At 32.7% G+C, this 20,975-nt stretch overlaps 2 protein-coding genes across 2 annotated transcripts; one reads left to right on the top strand and one right to left on the bottom strand.

The window, feature by feature from the left end:
* Nucleotides 1–1,593: 1,593 nt before the first annotated feature.
* Nucleotides 1,594–3,411, bottom strand: LOC133678105 (UDP-glucuronate 4-epimerase 2-like). Its single transcript, XM_062100303.1, has one exon. It carries the CDS (start codon nt 3,047–3,049, stop codon nt 1,817–1,819), a length of 1,233 nt encoding a protein of 410 aa, XP_061956287.1. The 5' UTR covers nt 3,050–3,411; the 3' UTR covers nt 1,594–1,816.
* A 12,620-nt stretch (nt 3,412–16,031) lies between these two features.
* Nucleotides 16,032–17,407, top strand: LOC133678678 (protein EXORDIUM-like 3). Its single transcript, XM_062101115.1, has one exon. It carries the CDS (start codon nt 16,173–16,175, stop codon nt 17,199–17,201), a length of 1,029 nt encoding a protein of 342 aa, XP_061957099.1. The 5' UTR covers nt 16,032–16,172; the 3' UTR covers nt 17,202–17,407.
* Nucleotides 17,408–20,975: the final 3,568 nt, after the last annotated feature.

Genomic DNA, 20,975 nt, shown 5'->3' with positions numbered 1-20,975 from the left:
CATGTTATAAGCAAATTTTAACACCATTATTTTGTTCCTTTTTTTTCCTAACAGTACGCTACTTTTTATTTTAAAATAAAATAATTTTTTAAAGGGTAATTATAGATGGATGAATGAACTTGCTCATTTACATGAAAATATATATATTTTTTATTTATATGAATATTCATATCAACTTGTATATATATCAATTAATTTTCAGAAAACCTTAGATAATAAGATTGGAAGTTAAAGCACTTCTCTGGATCACAAGAGATCGGCGACGCAAAATAATTATGAGTGGAACCTACTGTAACTTTTGCTGGGATGGAACATGGAATGTTAGCACATTATTTTACTGCCACGACAAATTAGAAAGCTGAAGTTCAAGTCGGAAATCAGGTAACTTGAAGAGAAATGACAAATATGTTGGAGATTGCCTTCTTCGTTAACAAATCCAGGCAATATAAAGAAAATAAACATCAAAACTTGATGGTACAAGAACAAAGATCAGCAACGGATTAACCAGACTCATCATGCTCACCCTGGTATCGACAACAGTGATTTGATGTCATTCTTCCGACACAGTGTTAGAATCAACATATGAACAAAAAAAAATAAAAAACTAGAAGAATCAAGGTCCTTATTCATCCATCCGAAACTGACAAACATTCTCGGTGCTTTCAAAAAGAGCGATCTAGCCAAAAATTATAAGAAATTCTTTGAAACAAACACAGCTTAATACAAGGGCACGGAACGTGGAAACACAACCAACGCATCCAGGCTCCAATGTGAAACCCTAACACACCGTTGCATAGGCACACATGAGGAAGATGGCCAAAGCATCAATAAACACAAGGTTCAAAGATTCTTGAGAACACAAGGTTTAAAGATTCTTGAATTGATATTAGACTTTGAGATATTCCCTCTCTTTGCTCTATTTGTGAGTTCATATCGTTTTAGTTACTGGGATTGTTCAACTTTTTCCAGCTGAAGCTGAGTGTACACTATTCCATTCAGACACAAGATCGTTTATGTCGCTTCTCTCAAATGATGTTTTGTAAAGTTTTAACATTAAGACCCCATATCCAATTGGTTAAGGTTATCGAAGTTTTCTGCTTAGGAACATCAATTACAGAAATTGTTTTTCACTGTGACATCCTGTAAATCGCAGGTTTCAACCAAAAGAGAGACACAAAATCATTATAAGTAGATTTAACTAGGCCTTCTTCCAAAACATATCATGACGTTGACAGTGGAAAGTGAAATGGAAAGGATTATGTGAAATCCGGCCAAAATGTGACTCATCAACCTGTTATAAGAATGTCGAACAGTTACCCAGAAAGAAAAGGAGAAAAGGAATCGCATACAAAACACCCATAATTGAGAACCACAACAAGAATTGTACCTAACATATTAATAATTCATGCAAAACTGAGGAAAGTAGACAAGGACATTACTATATCTATCTACTCTTATCATAAATTGACATGGACAACACAGAGTAGGTAACAGAAGATTAATGAAACCAAAAATAACAATTGCAACAGAATTCTGAATGAAAAAAATCCTAAACTAGGACTAAAATCTTGATGGAAAGAAAAAACAACGAAGAAGAGAAAGGGCAATGCTTCCGGTTTCTCATCACAGTTCTAGAGGCCCTTAGCATGCACATAGACCATTAAATTCCTATATGGGGACAGAATGACCAATCCCTTTGTGTCACAGCAGCGTGTAGCTAAATGAACGATGAATAATTAACAAATGATAAAGCGTGTAAAATCACATAAATTGAATCAAATATGGATTCAAATGATCACAACATAGATCCACCAATTTAGACAGAACTCTTCTTCCCGGATGGTTTATAGTAATCCAGATACCACGCCACAAATTTCTTCAATCCTGATTGCAAGTCAGTAGTGGGCTTATAACCAAGCTCCCTCCTTGCTAAACTAATATTAGCATGAGTAAACAGCACATCCCCATTTGCAGGCATTGGCGACACTACCTTATTAGCCTTAACCTTCAACAACTTCTCCAATATATTAACAAGCTTACTAACTGGCACCGGCGAGGTATTCCCAAGATTATAAACCCGCAATTGCGCGGGGCCTTTCTTAACCCCACCACTTCCAGTACTCTTGGTAGCAGTATCCAATGCACCTAAACAGCCCTTCACTATATCATCAATGTAAGTAAAATCCCTCGAAACAGTAAACCCATTAAGCCCTTCAAAAACTGAAATCTGCTTCCCTTTCAATATGTCCCTAGTAAAAAAGAAATAAGCCATATCCGGTCTTCCCCAAGGACCATAAACCGTGAAAAACCGCAGCCCCGTGATTGATAAACCATGAATATGATTATAAGTGTGTGCTATAGCCTCACCAGCCTTCTTAGTAGCAGCATAGAGACTAGAAGGATTATCAGTCCTATCAATCTCTGAAAAGGGTACTTTTTTATTGAGTCCATAAACAGAACTAGACGATGCCCACACAATGGCAGGCTGTGGATTCATTAATTTACAAACTTCAAGTAAACTAACAAAACCACCAATGTTACTATGAACATAAGACCCTGGATTCTTCATTGCATACCTTACACCAGCCTGTGCTGCTAAATGCATTACATGTGTAAATTTCACTAATTTAAAAAGCTTTGTCAATAAAACACCATCATTTATATCACCTTCAACGATAAAAACATCTTTACTTTTCAGCAAATCCTCTCTTGCTCTCTTCAATGATTTTTCATAGTAGCCATTGAAGTTATCAAGGCCAACAACGCCATCTCCTCGCTGCCTAAGTGCAGTGGACACGTGCATTCCAACAAATCCAGCAGCTCCAGTGACCAAAACCCGGAACCCATTTCTTGATTTGGGTCGACCCGAATTGAGAATCTGATACTTCCAATCAGAGTCTTCTAAATACTTCAGTCTGTTACTGGGACTTGAGTGAGGGTAGTGTAAAGAGAAGAAGAGGATTAGGCCAAGGAAAATGCAGGTCCAGGCTATTAATTTAATGAGTGAAAAATGGGTTCTCAACCTGTTAACATTCAATGGTTTGTCCATTTTGGTGGCTTTGTTTGTTTGTTTGTTTCTTGGGAAAATCTTGGCGGGAATGTGGAGGAAAGTTTGAGACTTCGGTGGCTTTTGACGGAAAGCGAAGATTTTGAAAGAAAGTTCGAGTCTTTGGTTGGAAAGTGAAGGAAAGTTTCAATCTTCAGTGAGTTTTCTTAAGTTACAAAATGTTGAAGGAAAGTTTGAGTCTTTGGTGAATAAGTAAGGGAAAAATAGTGAATTCGGTTCGAAGATGATAATGTAGAGGTGGGTTTTGTAGGTTTGTGGGTTTGCAGGAGAAAGAAAGAAGACGGTGATGGAAGAAACCGGATTGGTGTTATCTCTTTATGGCTAAACTTGGTGCCTTTTTTCTTTATATATATAATAGTGTGTTTTTATTCTTCTTGGTGAGGTAAATCTTTTAGTTGATGGGTTATGATCTTTTAGATTTTTGGAATTTTATCTTTTTAGAAGGGATAAAATATTTGTGCTTTATTATTTGAATATTAATTTGCATTTAAAAAAATCATCTAAATTGTCTTATTTTTGTGTTTAAATTCGAAAGAAGTTATTAGCATAAAAACTTTGTGAATTAGGTAATTCTAATATGAGTGTATCAAATACTTATTGCTTGAGAATAACTTTTTTTTTAATTTATTTTACATGTAAAAAACCTTCTCATGATAATTTTGATCAAACATATTTTTCTAAACTTACTATTTTTTTTAAATCATAATTAAAAATATTTTTTAAAAATCTTAACTGCAAAATCTATAATATCTCTAGAGACGTTGTCAAAACAAATCCCTTGAATAGACTGAAGAAAAACGGATCTTCGGGTACAAGACCCGAAAGTAACTCTCGGCATTTTTTTGCGGATTAGACTGAAGAAAAACGGATCTTCGGGTACAAGACTGGCTGAAAAAGGGCGTCCATATCTACGGACGAAGAACAATCTGGAGTGAGTTCGTCATATTGTTGGTTAGCCAGAGAACTTTATGGCTTAACGGCACTCATATCCCTTCCCCCAAAAGACATTAATTTCAAGTCTTCCCTCCACAGAACAAATTGTTGATTAGCAGAGGCTGATCCCTCCATGAATGGGCATTCTTGGACTCAACCAGCTTTGGCTGAGAGTTGAGACAAGTACCGAGGAGATGGGTGCATTGTTTAGTCTAATGAGTACACTTGATGAACCCTAAATTGTAATATTTTAGGAGTATTATTACTGATGCAAATATCATGCTGAGAGAATCCTTGGTAAGACCACCGCCAAGTCCATGTGGAAGTGGAAGTTTGCATAAAATCTGATAAAATATCTTACAAGTGCGAATACCCATGGAGTGTTTGCTAGCAATAGAATATTTGATTAAGAACTAGAGAGTGTACATGGAAAAGAAAAAAAAAACATTAGAAATCCACAGAATCCAGTCATCCTTGTTGGGACATGAAGGTATAACAACTGATTAATCACATAATCTAACTTAAGCATGTGTGGCACCTTAAAAAAAGTTAGAATCATTGCTGTTCTGTCCGTGTGGTCTAGTGGGGTATTTCTTCACACCGATCCAACCATTCTTGCTAGTTCTAGCAATGCCAGTAGCTTGTAACATGTGTAGCACCTTAAAAAATGTTAGAATCATATGCCATCCAGGATCCCAGCATTATCCGAGGCTTATTGTTTTGGGCCAGGAAAAGGGCTTTTCTTAAGGCTGGGAAGTGTGTCTCCTAGTTCAAATTATGGATAAGTTTTCACAAGAATCGAAGTCAAATGGTGCCCACATGTGAATGAAATCGGAGGTTCCCCTAGCCATGCATGAAAATGATAGCCTTGGCATTATGGAATGGCTTGAATGCTCCACTTAGATCCGTTCTACTACAGTATTTTCGAATATGAAATTATATGTGTATCCTTGAGGATTAAGTAAAGGGAAAGAGGAAAGCGAAATAAAATAATATACAGTATAATTGAATTTGATTATACTATATATTATTTTATTTTAAACATAAAAATTATAATAGACTATCAATTCAATTTAAATTTACTTTTAAAATGAATTTAATTTGACATGTGATTTGATTCCAAATAAATGTCAAAGTTAAGACAACAAATCAAGACAATATATTTAGATTATAATTCAATCAATATAATTGTCAATTATGAATAGTTATTTATTTATTTGAGACAAGCAAGAGGAAACAATTACTCCCTGTGAATAGTTAGAAAGGGATGAAAGTTAATCGTTTTTGCTGACAGCACCTGCAAGCACATTCGATCTTTATTGCCTGTGGTAGCATACTGCCGAAATCAGTGAAGCAGAATAGTGTTTTGGTTTTGGCGTTTGGAACTTTCTGATCTCGATCATGTTTGTTCTCGAGTCAATTTCTAAGGCGTCGTAGCCTCCGAGCCCACCATCTTCAACTCGGGCAGCAAAGAGGAACATTTGAGAGGCCTTTTGGGCTTGAGACGGTTCTCTTAAAGTATTTCCTCCCATATATTTTCATAACTTTTTTAAATGGGTAAAGAGTTTATTGTTTTTTAAAATGTTTTTTTATTTAAAAATATATTAAAATAATATTTCATAACTTTTTACTTTTTAAAGTGTAATTTTAATATATAAAAATGATACAGATTTTTTTTTTTTAAAAGTAATTTTAAATAATTCAAGGGGTAGTAGTCTTGAATTCACATGCTTGGTAACAATGTAAGAGCTAGCTGTTCACCCTTGTCCTTGCATACACGAAACAGTAACATTTTGCAAAAATGGTGTGAAAACTGCATGGGATGTCAGGCCCTTCAAGGCCAATAACTGAATAATGAAGTTGCAAGTAGCCGGATAGCGTTAACCCAACTATATTTGTCCCGTTTTTCCCCTTATGTGGATAGATAAGCACTTCCACTTTTGCAGGTGCTGTGGCCATCTTCTGCCAAGCAATCTCTTTCCAAGCGACCTCATTGTCATGTAACTGATGAACAGTTGTGTACAGAGCAGACGAGCTTGACATTTAGGAAGAAAGCTCTGCTACCCGCCAAAGTCCATCAAGGCCGAGATTTCTTACCGAAACACATGCTGAGTGCTGACCCACCTTTAGCATGAAAGTCCAACCATGTAAGCCTTGACCCATTAATTCTTACTTTGTCGGTCGTCTATCTGTGTTATTTTCAAACAGAATCATTGATCATTTGCAATAATTTGGTCGTTGTGCAACCATAACTAGAGAGGAGAAGCTCAGTACTGTAGCTTCACTCATCAAATTTCTTACCACATCTTGGCTCAAGAATTATATTTCTCGTTTCTTTTTTTCTTTTTTTTAATCTTGCCCCAGTTTTTGGCACCAGTTGTTAAGGTTGAATCCTTAATTTTCAGAGAAAATCGTTGATGTTTTTTCATATGAAAGACAATTTGAAAAACAAAAATTACCGCGGTGTTAAATGAGCACTTGAACCAGAAACAAGTGAATTCGAAACAACCTAACCCGACTGGATTCCCAGCCCTGTATAGCAATTCATGGATGGGATTTGAGCTTTTAAATAAATTTTTCCACGGTTATGTTGCGAGTCTTTCAGGATTCTTGAAGTCTAATGAACAATGGCTCACTACATTTTTTCATTTCTCTATAAGAAAACAGGGACAGACGCCACTCGCAAAATCCCATTAATTAAATTTAAATTGTAGAAAAGAGAACGATTTCATATCAGTAGACGATGCCCGAGATTGAAATAGCATGAAAATGTTTTCGAACATGATAAGACAACTTGATGGAAACTACCCCGAGTCCAGCCAAGTGCTCATGTACCGTAAATTCAGACAAGACCACAATTTAGAAAGATAAAAGAAAGAACGCCGTAAAAGGACCACTCATTAAAATGAACTAGAAAATATCAAGAGTTCTCTGGGATTCTATCCTAGTAAAATAATACAGTGAAAAAAATAGTTAGACAAGTAATATCGTTTAGAGAGTTGTAAATAATTCTAACTACATTATTTTTTAAAATAATTTTTGCATGATATTATCATTATTATTATTATTATTATTATTATTATTATTATTATTATTATTATTATTATGCTAGAATTTAAAAAAAAACTCCAATATTAATGCTGTGGTATAAAAAAAAAGACTAGATATATGAATATTTCACAATCTCCTAAGAAACATTTTCAATCACCTATTCAATCAACAAAGACGATGTACGGGTGTATTTTTTTTTTATCCCTTAAATCACTCAAGCAAAAACAGAAACATTGACTGGACTTTTGTTTTGTTTTATAGAATCATGATTTGTTGGTGATCTTTCGGTTCTTTTTCACTCACAAGATTACAGTCTCTTCTGTCTGTTCTTGTCAAGTTGCATCATTATTTGAGGTTAAACTATAATACTGTTCCAATTATTAGCTTTTTTCAATAAAGAAACCATGCTGATTTCCAATTATCAAGAAAAAGAAAACTGCTGAAGCATTACTGTTATTTTCCTCATAATCAATTCTGGGACTTGAGCTAATTATAAGTCCAGCAAGACCTTGTAATTCAGTCGGGTTTATCTCGAGTTAACATTGTTTCGAGCTCGGATTGTATTCGGATTTGGCTTAACATGCACCTAACCCTAACCTAAATTTATCGAGCTTGAGTGAGTTTTGATCAATCCATGGATTTGAGAGCTTTTACTAAATGTTGGTTTTATAAGATAGTATTAATTTCTATACGTGTCTAAGCTATGAACACCTCGTAAATTTATATATAATAAATAGTTGGATTTAATAAAATTAAAGTACACTAACTAAAAGATGTTAGAATAATTAAAGAAAACATCCAAGTTCTAACATTATAAAATAATCATAATAAAAGTAAATCTGGCTTAAATGAAATAATTAATCCATATGAAAGTGAAAAGGAAAATAACAAGTGAGGCCTAACCCTTTGGATCTTCAAATAATAATTTCTTGGCAATGTTTTTGTTGGGAAAATGAACCGCAAATCCTATAGCGTTTTAAGTCTCATTTGTATATATTTCTTCGCTGCATAATCTAACAAAGTTGAATTTTCATACTCATAGGCAAGCATACACAGGGTATTTATATATTAGGGTTCTTATCAGCTGATTGACGAAGGGAAAAGCTTAAAAACGTAAAAGAGAAGGAGGCTTTTTTGTAAAGTTAAAAGTTTTACATGATGCGAGAATCACCGGTTACCCAACTCAATGTGTTTTTTTTTATTGGACCATGGCGCCGAGTATTTAATGCTGTGGCCAATCGAGCATGTTTCTGGTCCCATTTTCTCTCGAGTATTTTTGCAAAGCTGATACTAGAGTTGTGCATAAATTATATGGGCATCTGACAGCATGTGCGCTGCCATGACTGCCACATTTTAATTTGTCTTTATTCAAAATTTGTACACCACTCAATTTTTATTATTATTATTTATTTTGAAACATGGGGGTTTTCTCTGATTAATTCCTTGTATAATAGCAATGATACGCGGTTGCACGGTGAATTTCCAATCCAAAAACATTAAAATATGTTTTTGAATAAAAAACACATATTGTATTATAAGCGCAACCGCATTCTCAACTTTTTTTTTCCCATGCGGCACAAATAAATGAGCCCTTGGTGAGTATTTGTTTTGGGATTATAATCTGTTTTTTTTAATCTTTTATAAATTATTTTTTATTTGGATAAATATTAAATTATTTTTTTTAGTTTTTTAAATAATCTTAATGTATTAATGTCTAAAATAAAATAAAATATATATCATTTTAATATATTTTCAATCAAAAATATATTTAAAAAAAACCTTTCATCACAATATCAAAAAGAAATCTCCACAATTTAATCTATTTAGATCCTATTTGTTATTATAATAATAGTTATTTTTCAAATTATTTTTTATTTTGAATTATATTAAAATAATATTTTTTATTTTTTAAAATTTATTTTTGATATAAAACACATAAAAAAAATTTAAAAAAATTAATTTGAAGAATAAAATTACAACATTAAAATAATTTAAAATATATATATATATTTTTTTTTTGTTACACCTATGTTTGGCGGCATTTACAAACGGTGGCTTAATCTCTCAGCAATCTAATCCAATCTGAAGGGTACCCTCCTGATTGGGACGTGGGCCAAAGGCACTGACGAGAGTGAGCAAGAGACGGCATGACCTTAACTTACCAACCCTGTACAGATCAACTAGCCACTAGCTCGAATATATATGCCTTCAATTCTCCATTGCTCAAGCAGTCAAGCTCATGTGCACTGTACGTAAATATCCACAAGAAGTCCTTCTCATAACCATCTTTTGAGGATGGAACTGACAGCCTAAAGGGATACCCTCCGATAGATTCTCCCACCTACGACGTAGGCCTTTCTTTCTCGATCTCACTGCCTTGTGTTTTGGAGTGTACAATTCTCTCGGTGGTTTTAAATGCTCCATACCTGAAACATGGAGTGCTACCATTGTGGCTCTTGTGCTTATGCAGGCTACAGACTTCTCATTTATGCCGCTTTACAAATTCGGTGGAAAAGATCGGATGCGCATGGCCATAACTGTGTGAATGCATTTCTTTCATGAGCTAGCTGCTGTCCTCGTGCCATTTCACTGGTGGGCCCTTTGTAGATATCCTTTGGTAGGGGAGGAGGAGGACACCTGCGTCATTCATGATGCATCTCGGCCAAAGGTTGAGAAAAGTGACTGGTGAATATTTCATCTCAATCACATTTTCACCTGAATTTCGCCATGAACAGTGAGGAAACTGTGCTTTTGAAATGGATGCTCCGATATATCCTGCGAGTTACAGCAATATTTAGATTGATGCTGATTTACATACTACTTTGCCAAGATTTAGCTATGATTCCCTTTATGGGTGGTTCAAAGTTTAGTTAAAAAGGAAAAGGAAAGAGGAGACAGAGGCATAAAAACTCTAATTATTAATAATTATAACCAAATCTTTCATTATAATTAAAAACAAAACAACTATTCTAGAGGGATTGGTTTATTTTTCTTATATACCAAAATCCTATATTTGGTCAAATATGGCTCACGAAATCATGCCAACAGGATACTCAATGAGAATGTTCATAATAATATAGTAAAACCTAATCGAAAGCGTAAAGTGATGATGACAATTACAAGTTTTATATGTTCAACTATTTGGGTTGAAGATTCTCGCTCGTGTCTTGATCTTTTGAGGACTTTTACCCATGCTTACTTAATTGTGATTCGTGATTTTTTTTTTTATTTCTAAAAGATTTGATTATTAGTGGATATTGCATGTAGGATACAAAGTTATTGATGATATCATAATAATTATTATTTTTTAAATATTTTTTATTTTAAAATATATTATAACAATATTTTTTTAAAAAAATATTTTTAATATTAATATATTAAAAAGATTCAAAATCATAAAAAAAAATTTGGAAAAAAAATTCAAAATTTTTTAAAAACATTTTTAGAATACGAAAATAAACACATTCTAAGTTTACTTGTTTATTTTTTATCTATGACTTTCTAATTAAGGGAGTTATTAGATAAATGTTGTTTGCTTTTGTTTTAATTGTTTTTTAAACCATAATATTATTATAAAGAGGCATCCCTTAGTAATGAAATTGCATTGAATCTAATTTGCTGTTGATAACTATCCATAATTAATGACTAATTATAAATACATATATGAATGTAATACACCTTGTACAAATAGATTACTTTGATATATTAGACATTAGCAGAAGAAAATTGACTCGCAAGATACACAAAAAAGAACTATTTGAGAATGTGGTCTAATCCGTGTTTCTAAAAATTTTGAATTTTTTATTTAAAATTAATATTTTTAGTGTTTTTGGATCGTTTTGATGTGCTGATATCAAAAATAATTTTTAAAAATAAAAAAATATTATTTTAATATATTTTCAAGTAAAAAATATTTTTTAAAACAACTTAACTATACTTTCAAACACATCCTAAAACATACTGATCATTGTCATTAATGTTGGTATAATATCGGAACATGTAACAAGACTATGAGAGAAAGAAATTCCATTAAATAAAAGCCAAACACTTTATATATATATATATATATATATATATATATATATATATATATTAAAAAATCTTATTTGATTTGAATGCAAAAATATTCAAACCTGAAGAAATTGCAGGAGACTATTGAGTATCAAATAAGGGCATGGAAATTTACCAAACGGGCTGTCAAATACTAGGATGTAACACACAAGATCTAACAAGAACAGTCAATTAGAGAAATCTAAAAATCTCAATGCTCGAGTAATAATTAAAAATAAAAATTTATGATTCAAATACAACGATTTTTTTATTTGTCCCCTAAACACATATTCCATGTTGATTTAGTATATTCAAAAAAATAAATTATATCGAATCATGGTTGCGAAACTCCAACTTGAAAAGTCAAGGATACATTACTAATTAAATAAAAAATCCAGATATTTATATATTATTTCTTGAATTTCAAGTATTCATAGGAATATTTATGGTCTGATTATTATTTATTATTTAATAAATAAATAAATAGTAATTTTATAGGTTATAAGTTACGAGTCCGTTATAATAATAATCAATTAAAAGAATCATCTTAAAATAACCTATTTATTTTGAATTAAATTATCATCAGTACTCCTCAACCCTGTGCATAGCAAATTCTTATTAATTGTTAAGGAGGTATTTGAGATTTTAATAAATATTTTTTAAAAAAAATATATTAAAAAATAGATTTTATTTTATTTTTATATTAGTACATCAAAATTATAAAAAATATTAATTTAATATTTTCAAAGTAAAGACGATTTTAAAAACATCTAAAATATGGATTGGCGCAATCAAAATATTGAATAAATACAAGTAGGCCCCATGACCATCAACGTTTTCCAATAGAAAATATCGCAACATTCACGCGCCTAGCCGAAAGCCATCGAAGCCTGAACTCGTAGTACTCGTCGACATGTGTCGCCTCACTCCCCCACATAGACCCCAAAGTTTCCGCTGCATTGTCGCACCCAAATGTACTCGTGATTGATGTCAGTGACATGCACGCGTAATGCAAGTTCTTGTCATCCTCTTGTTTCTGTCTTTATTTTTGGTCTTGTAGCCAATCTTCTCCAGTCCAGTAAAATATTGATATTCACACCGAAACTAATAATTTTGTGATTTTTCATACCACTTTCATCTTAAATAGAGATTACAATTCTTCATCGTTATACACGGAAATGGATATACAAATCATAATAAAAAGAATTATAAATATATAATTACAGTATAAATAAAAAAAGAATTATGAAAGAGAAAATCACAAAACATTATAAAAATAATATCTCCCCTAATCTAATCTAAAATTTAAAATTCAAGATAAAAATATAAAACAATCATGTGGGATCCACCGATTCATTTCTTGGCTTGAGCTGGCTGTGAAAAAATTCACTTGAATAAATTTAATCTGACCGATTCAATAACATCATTTTAATTTTAAAACAAAATTATTAATCCTATCAAACTTAGATCAACGAGCTGAACTCGTAACTTCGGTTCTGCATCAAGTTCATCCCTGATTCGAGTTTAGAATCATGCTTAATAACTATGGTTTTCTGGGTGCCAATTCAAACCTGCTTCATCACGGTTTGTTTGTTTGTTTCGTAGTTTTTTTTGGTTGAATGTTTAATTATTCATAGCTTCTCGTTTTCATGATTGAAAATCTTGACCCCACAGAAACCATGTCCCTTTCAATCTCGGCTGTACAGTTGATGATGGTAGTAGGTACACTATTTTTCTTGATATTTCTTCGTTATCATTTTGAGCAGCGCAATTTACTCCGTGATTAGCAGTACCATCCACTATTCCTACATTCCTCTCGAAAGTGTAGCTCATTTCCTCCACTGCTTGTCCTTGCATTACACGGCACGAACAAGTCCTGCAATTGTTTCAACGTCTTCAATGTGGTGCTCTTTTCGCCCTCCCAGTCTTTATGGACATTGGACAGTTCAAGTTTTCAAGCTATTAATCAAGACTGAGTGGCGAGTAATGATTCTGGTGTTGCATCAAACTCCCTTTTGTTTTAGTTGAGTTCTTTCGGCCATCGAGTAAAGTATGCTTCGAGTTAGCATGTTATATAGATTGTTTTGAATTATTTTAGATGAGAAATTAAAAAATATCATAAAAAAGCTTGATAACAACATAAAAAACAATCTCTAGCTATAAAATACTTTGATCAAGAATCAGTAAAAGAATATATACATTGTCGAAAAGTTGAGGAACCTGAGAGTTTTCATCAGAGTAAACACCCCCACGTATCTATTAGCTTTAAGGATGTGTTTGTCTAGAGAGATTGAGGAAGTGTGAACGAGAAGAGAATGATTGGAAGGCAGGGATAGAGTGTTCAACTTGTTACACACAAAAAGATGTTTACACGTGAAATAACCAAAGTTGCCTGGTTGAATTCGCCTTAGTTTTTACTTTTTAAATTATTTTTTAATTAAAAAAAATATTAAATTGATATATTTTAAATTTTTTCTAAATTCTAATGACTTGATTGAAAATAATTATTTTTTCTCAAAGAGAAACTTACTCTCATATCTTTTTTATTTATAATTTTTATTTCTTTAAATTTGAATAAATTGCCATTCTCTTTTTAGTTATTCAGACAGTTAGATAAATAATAATAATACATTCTTATTTACTCGTTTTCATTCTTTCATTTTACTCGATTGAGTCTCGAGTCTCAAATCGATTAATTAGACTAAACCGAGTTTTAGTGCACGTGTCAAGAGCCCAACTCGTCATCGTTAAGAGCTAAAACCAAATTATGGATGATTTCTCTGCCGAGGCACGAGTTATACGGACCTTTAGCGTATGGAGATTAGGAAGGAACAGTGAATGTGCAAGAATGCCCTCGTTTTAAGGATTGTTCGGAAACCAGAAGACAGCTTCAGGGTCCCATCCTTGTCACCCTTCTTTCTGCACTAAAGGACATAAAGGCTATTACCGTAAATAAATAATTTCAGGGAGCCTTTTGGTCGGTCTGGCCATAGGGACCAGTTTCAAAGATTCTCTGTTTTATGGAGCCTCGCAAATAATTCCTAGCCGCTTGTTATGTATTTCTTTTTTCATATTCAAATTAAGCTAGCTGGTTAAAAGAATTTCCAAAGGGTGTTTGTTTTTTTGGGTCACCGTGTTTTCGAGACAAAATATTTTTATTTTATTTTAAATTAATTATTTTTAATGCTTTTTGATTATTTTAATATAATAATATTAAAAATAAATTTTAAAACTAAAAAATATTATTATCATAATATCAATTACCATTAGAAAATTGATGTTTCTCGGTATCTTAATTTGAGATTTGTATTTTGATGATTAAAAAAAGAAGAAATATATATAGTCTTATGTAACGCATAGTTAACATGAATGAAAGATTGAAAATTGAATTAAGAAAATGAAATGAAAACTAAGGAATCGAAAGTAAATTTTAATTCCAGTGATGCGTTTGAAACGATAACAAAAAAATAATTTTAATATTTTATTTTAAAAAGAAAATAAATAATGATTTCATTGCAATTATGATAATCTGGTTAATAAAGATGATGTAGAGATAGTAATTGCGGTGAAAAAGAGAGGAGGAGATGGTAATAATAATAATAATAATAATAATAATATATTTTCTAGAAAAAATCAATGCAACTGTCATATGAGGCAACAGTGGAAGAAAGGTCATGTTGTCAAAATAATAATAATAAAAATAATATATACTTTTTAAAACATTGACATTACTCGCTAAATGATTGCAGTAGCAATGGTTGAAATGATAAATTAATTATTTTTAAAATAATATGCTTGATTTAACCCGGTTTTTATGTCAGGTTAAATTTAATAATTATATGTGTCAAAGGTAAGAACTAATTACCTGAACACTTAAAAAAATAAAATTTCTTACTATTTATATAAACAGCAGCAGTATTTATTTCCAAGCATCATTAAACATTTTGTTCAGCCCTTATAAAAACAAATTACAAACCTCTGGCCATTTTATATCCTTTCCTTTTTATTTTAATTTTTTTGGATCCAATTTTTTTTTTACTAAATTTGCTTATTTTTCAGTTTTAAAAGGATTATTAATACTATTATAATTTTTACTTGAATTGTAATGTTTTTTTTAATTATTATATATCTAATATAAAAATAACAATGCTAATAATAAATTGACTATAAATTCAATTTTAATATTTTTTTTACTCTTCAATATTTTAAATAAATCATTAATATAATTTTATTATATTTATGATATTCTTAGCTTTTAATCACAAGTAAAATATGAATATGTTATTTTGGTATTTTTTATAACTCGATCATAAAATTACTTTTTTAACAGAAATAATAATTTCAATTAAAAAAATTATATTCATTAAAGTAAATAAGATACATTAATAAAAAATTTAATTTAATTAAAAAAATAAAAAATTATATTTTCAAATTTAATTGTCAAAAAATTATTATGGTCACCCACGTACAAACTAGTCCTTCTTGAGAATAGATAGTCTTCACTGTGCACCATGGCCCATAGAAACCCCTATCAAATCCCCAAAATACCCGTCCCCAAAAACTTCCCGCGCAATTAGAAACAAACGGTGTTTGATGAGATAAATATCAGAAAATCTGAGGATAACCATCATGATCATCTCTGACCTGTAGGTCCCACTCCCTCCCTCTTCCCTTTTAAAACCCACCTGTCTTCCATTACCCACAAATCAATGCCACCCTTCTAATTTGTTTCGAAAATTCACAATCTTACAGCACAAGCCCGTCCTACCTCACCTTTTATGACATTTGAGAGAATGCAGTTAGCGTTGCTTTTTCAAATTATTTTTTATTTTATAATAATTTAATTTAATTTATTTTTAACACCAAAACGATATAAAAATATTATTATCATGAAGATTTAAAAGAAAAAAAATTTAAGATTTAAAAAAAGCGCTTGTTTGTAAGGGAATGCCAAACGTTGTCTTAGCTCCCTCTATATAAGCACAAAAACCAACTCCTCTCCCAATTTGCCTCACTCCCATCACCATGCCCGTGTAACATAACCTCCCCTTCACCCCTCCTTCCCTACTCAATGGCACCAAGCACATCTCATGCTTCAGTGCTCCTCATCGCCACCATACTTGCCCTGCTCCTTGCCGCCACGCCCATCACTTGCTGGCGTCCATGGCCTCACCTAAAACCCAACAGCTCAGACCTTCTTTATGATTCCTCCAAAAAATTTGAAGGGTCATCAGAATTTGTTCACCTGCGTTATCACATGGGCCCGGTCCTGACCGGGAACATAACAGTCCACACAATCTGGTACGGTAGATGGGAAAAATCCCAGAAAAAGATTATTCGAGAGTTCATCAACTCAATCTCAACCGTCAATGCACGGCCACCGTCAGTTTCTGGGTGGTGGAGAACTGTGCAACTCTACACAGACCAAACTGGAGCCAACATCTCACATACTGTCCAATTAGGACAGGAAAAAAACGACAGGTTTTATTCTCACGGGAAGTCTTTAACGAGGTTGTCTATACAGTCGGTGATCAAGAGTGCCGTCACGGCCAAATCTAAGCCGCTGCCTACCAATCCGAAGAACGGTTTGTACCTGTTGTTGACTTCCGATGACGTGTACGTTCAGGATTTTTGCGGGCAGGTTTGTGGGTTTCATTATTTTACATTTCCGTCGATCGTAGGGTACACGTTGCCTTATGCTTGGGTAGGTAACAGTGAAAAGCTGTGTCCTGGTGTGTGCGCCTATCCGTTTTCCGTGCCTAAGTATATACCTGGGTTGAAGGCACTAAAGTCACCGAACGGTGACGTGGGTGTTGATGGGATGATAAGTGTGATTGCTCATGAGATTGCGGAGCTGGCGACCAATCCATTGGTGAATGCTTGGTATGCAGGACAGGACCCAAGTTTTCCCGTGGAAATAGCTGATTTGTGTGAGGGTATTTATGGAACTGGAGGTGGTGGGTCCTATACAGGACAAATGTTGTTGGATCATGATGGTGCCACGTATAATATGAATGGGATCAGACGGAAGTTCTTGGTTCAGTGGGTTTGGAACCATTTCGTTAGTTACTGTACTGGCCCTAATGCCCTTGATAAGTAGTGGTATTTTCCTATTTTGACCTTGTTTAATTTCTGTAATTTGGGGTTTTATCGCTCTTGTTTTTTTGTTGGGTTTGGGGTTATTAATGCATTAAGGTAGTTAAGGTTGTTAAATCTGTAATAATCTCTATTATACTATTTTTGCACACCACTTTGCTGTGTCTTCTCCCATCATTAAACTTTTGTCTTTTCCCATCATTAAAATAATTTTGTAGTCTTGATAAAGATATTTTATGATCAGATATTTATCTAGACGGGGCTAAGTGTTTATTTGTGAACTCGGTTTAATTAAAAATATACTAATTAAACGTTTTTTTTATGATTTTATATATATTAAGAGAAAATGTCGTTTTTTAGCAAGTGGGATTAGAACTTGTTTAATATTTATAGTATAAGATACAATGTGAAATATAATTTTTTTTTTAAAAAAACAATCGCACTTTAATTTCGCAGTCAAAACAACCTGTGCAGTGTGCGCTTAAGGTGTTTTTCCGAAGCCAATAAGGCTATCAAGGACCCCACACTGTCTTTATCTTCTTCAAGACTTGATCAAGAAAACTTTGTTGGGATTTGAGCTATAAGGCTGTGATATGATGGTATGGTACTCTATTTCCCTTCTTTTCCACGACAATTTTAGATGCTTTTTTCCTTCTCTTTTCCTCTGAGATACGCATATATCACCATGTACTGAAAGCATGGAATTAGCCCATCAATGAATCATGGAAATATCAGCTCTTAGGGTGTCTTGTAATATTTTTTAGATAAATTGATATTAAAAAGTAAGCGAAAGTGATTGTCAAAAAGGTTTTTTTTTCATGAAAGTATATTAAAAAATATATATATTTTTATTTTAATATTAAAACATTAAAATTATTAAAAAAATAAGATTTTATATATTTTCAAAACGAAACATCTAAAATCAAAATTTACCACACTATCAAACAACAACGGGTATACGAGTTACCAAATGCATGGTGGAATTAATTTTGTTTTTTATACTAAACACTTTTGACACCGTGGTGGGTGTGAACGAACCTCTCATCATATTACCCAAATGGTGATTTTAGAAAATGATTTTTCTTTTAAAAAACATTAAATTAACAATTTTAAACTATAAAAATTGCTTAAAAATATTTTAAAAATATTAATTTGATATTTTATATATAAAAAACAATTAAACAACAATATCAAACGGTGTTTTTCAACTTGTAAATGATAAACCTATTTTTTTTTTTTATGTTATCAAAAGGATGATAAACCTAAATGGAAGCCATGTTCATTGCATGAGATGAAGGATCGGTGCTTAATTAGGGTTGGTTAGCCTATTCGGGCCATTTGCAGTCCACGTGCATCAATAGAATCCACCAACAAATGTGTGTTTGTGCCACGGACGGCTAAGATGGGCCAAGTCTCAACAGGTAACAATCCTCTAAATCTAAATAGTTAACCCTTTATTTTATTTTATTTTATTTTTTTCATTTAAAACTAAACAGAGCACCACCAATTGATGCTTAAGCGTTTAACAAGGTTTCTTATCTTCTCATGATTAAAAAAAAAAGCGAATTTTTGTTTAAAATAAGGATAAATATGTAAAATAAATTTATATCGAAAAGTTTTAAAATAAATTTTATTATTATTAAAATAAAAAATACATGAGATATGTCATCTTAATCTCTAATCAAACGCTACATGTAAAATTTTAGAAATTGATTTTTATAAGTGCTTGAAAGTATAGTAATTTTCACTTTAGGGTACATTTTAAAATTATGTTTCACTTTAAAAAAAATTAATTTGATATTTTTTTATAATTTTTGATATGATAATATTAAAATTATTTTTTAAAAAAATATATTAATATATTTTCAAATAAAAAATAAATTTTAAAAACAATCCCACTAAGTTACCAAACTTATTAATCATGTAAAAAACCTCACAAAAAGAATTATTTAATTAACTACTCCATAGTCTACACTAAGGGAGTAGGGGGCCTGTCATTCCTATGTTCAATTCACCATTTTTTTAATAGCTAGACAAAGCAGCAACAAGATTCAATTTTGGGAACCAGCTGGCTTTGGTTTGAAGTGCGATCAATTTGCAGGCAAAAAAACAGATTTTTTTCTTTCAAATGAAACAAGTTGCTTTGACTTCGGTGGGGATTTGTAGCTTCTAAGAGTAGGTAAGGTTCGATAATAAAGTCATGCTAAAGCACAAAAGAAGAAATAAATTATTTAGCAAAACACCTTCTTTATCCTAATTATCAAACGAAAAGTTTATGTTAATCAGATTCCTTGAAACATAATTAGCTAGCGATGGTAACACTCATCAATATCTAGTAGTCAGCACTCAGGCAGCGGTGGAAAAGTAGTTGCCGCGCCTGAACCCTTGATCTTTGACCTACAAGCACAAAAGTCATGCCTCCTGTCTCCCATAATCTATTTTTTTTATATATAAAAAAACACAGGCCCAAGCAAAGCATCCTGAGATCTAATTACACATTCCTATTAGTTCATCACCATGCTTTAACGAGCATTGGACTATACTATAAGGATTATATCTATGCCAATGGTGATCGCGATGGTTTGTTGAGTGCTGGACTGTACAATAAGGATTAAGAACCAATTTGTCTACGTGGGAAAGCTTTTTTCAAACCACAAAATATAAAAAATGATTTCTTTTGGCCTGAGACGAAGACAAACGCACAAGCAGGCACTAAACCGGTGTTAGTGGCGCCCGCTCCAATAGAACCCACTAATGTATGTGGGTCATGGACGGTTTAGAAGGGGTAGACGATCGAGACAGACACGGCTGACTCTGGGTGGGTGCAGTCCTCCAAAGATTGAGTAATCACATATTTATCAAGTATGAGTGAGGTTCAATAGTAGTTACCTCTTCCTTGGCAGTTTTCAGCATGTCTACAAATTGTTTTTTGGGCTTGCGCTGTGTTTAATTCATCTGTCAACTAAGCTGATTCTTTACCTAAACGAGGAGCTAAATATTGCACTGCCTACGTGTTTATCATCCAGCTGTTGTAACATTGCTTCGAAATTAGCTGTATTCTGAACTACGCCAGAAAGAGGGCAATGATGTTTACAGCAGCTAGCTGCTTGTTCTAAATCTTGAGGTCGAGGGCAAGCTTGTAGTGACTATCTCTCCCTTTCTCTACATCCTGTAATATTAGCTAAAAACAAGCATGTCACTGTCAATATCACTATAAAGGAATAAATGATGATAAAAAAAGAAGGAAAAGGAAAAGAGAAAAGAGAAAAGAAAACAAATTCCCTGAAGGCTGTCCATATCATAGTCCAGCTCTTTTGATTTCCATGTAATAAATTCTAAACAACCAATAAAAAGAAGGGAAAAGAAATGAAGAAAAGCCATAAAGAACTTTGGTGCAAATTGATTATAGCATTAAAATGAAAGGTGGTGTAAAGGAAGAGCAGGTAATAATTAGGAGAGTGGGAGGGGAGGGGCCTCTGAGGATCATGTCATCTATTTTTTACACAAATTTGTTGAAGAAGTGACACAAAGAGAGCTAGCAATTAAGGATTGAAAATCTGAAACCAACTGATACGCAGAGAACTAATGATTCGATGGCCCATTAAGGATTCCCCTGAGATCTACTCGAGGGACACCAGATGCATGATCTTCCAGTACCTATTATAAAGCTGTCGAGATTCATGACGTTCTTACAGTATCTACTGCATAAATCTTCAGTGCAAGATGGCGAACAAAATAGGGCCATCATGTAGCCCAAGCATGTCTACATACTCTTTAA

Source organism: Populus nigra, chromosome 18 (assembly GCF_951802175.1).
Source record: "Populus nigra chromosome 18, ddPopNigr1.1, whole genome shotgun sequence".
Classification (NCBI taxonomy): Eukaryota; Viridiplantae; Streptophyta; class Magnoliopsida; order Malpighiales; family Salicaceae; genus Populus; species Populus nigra.
This window is presented reverse-complemented; position numbering and strand designations above follow the sequence as displayed.

Bases quoted from the DNA above. Each gene is read 5' to 3' on its own strand.
- LOC133678105 (XM_062100303.1), bottom strand. From the start codon at position 3,049: ATGGACAAACCATTGAATGTTAACAGGTTGAGAACCCATTTTTCACTC.
- LOC133678678 (XM_062101115.1), top strand. From the start codon at position 16,173: ATGGCACCAAGCACATCTCATGCTTCAGTGCTCCTCATCGCCACCATA.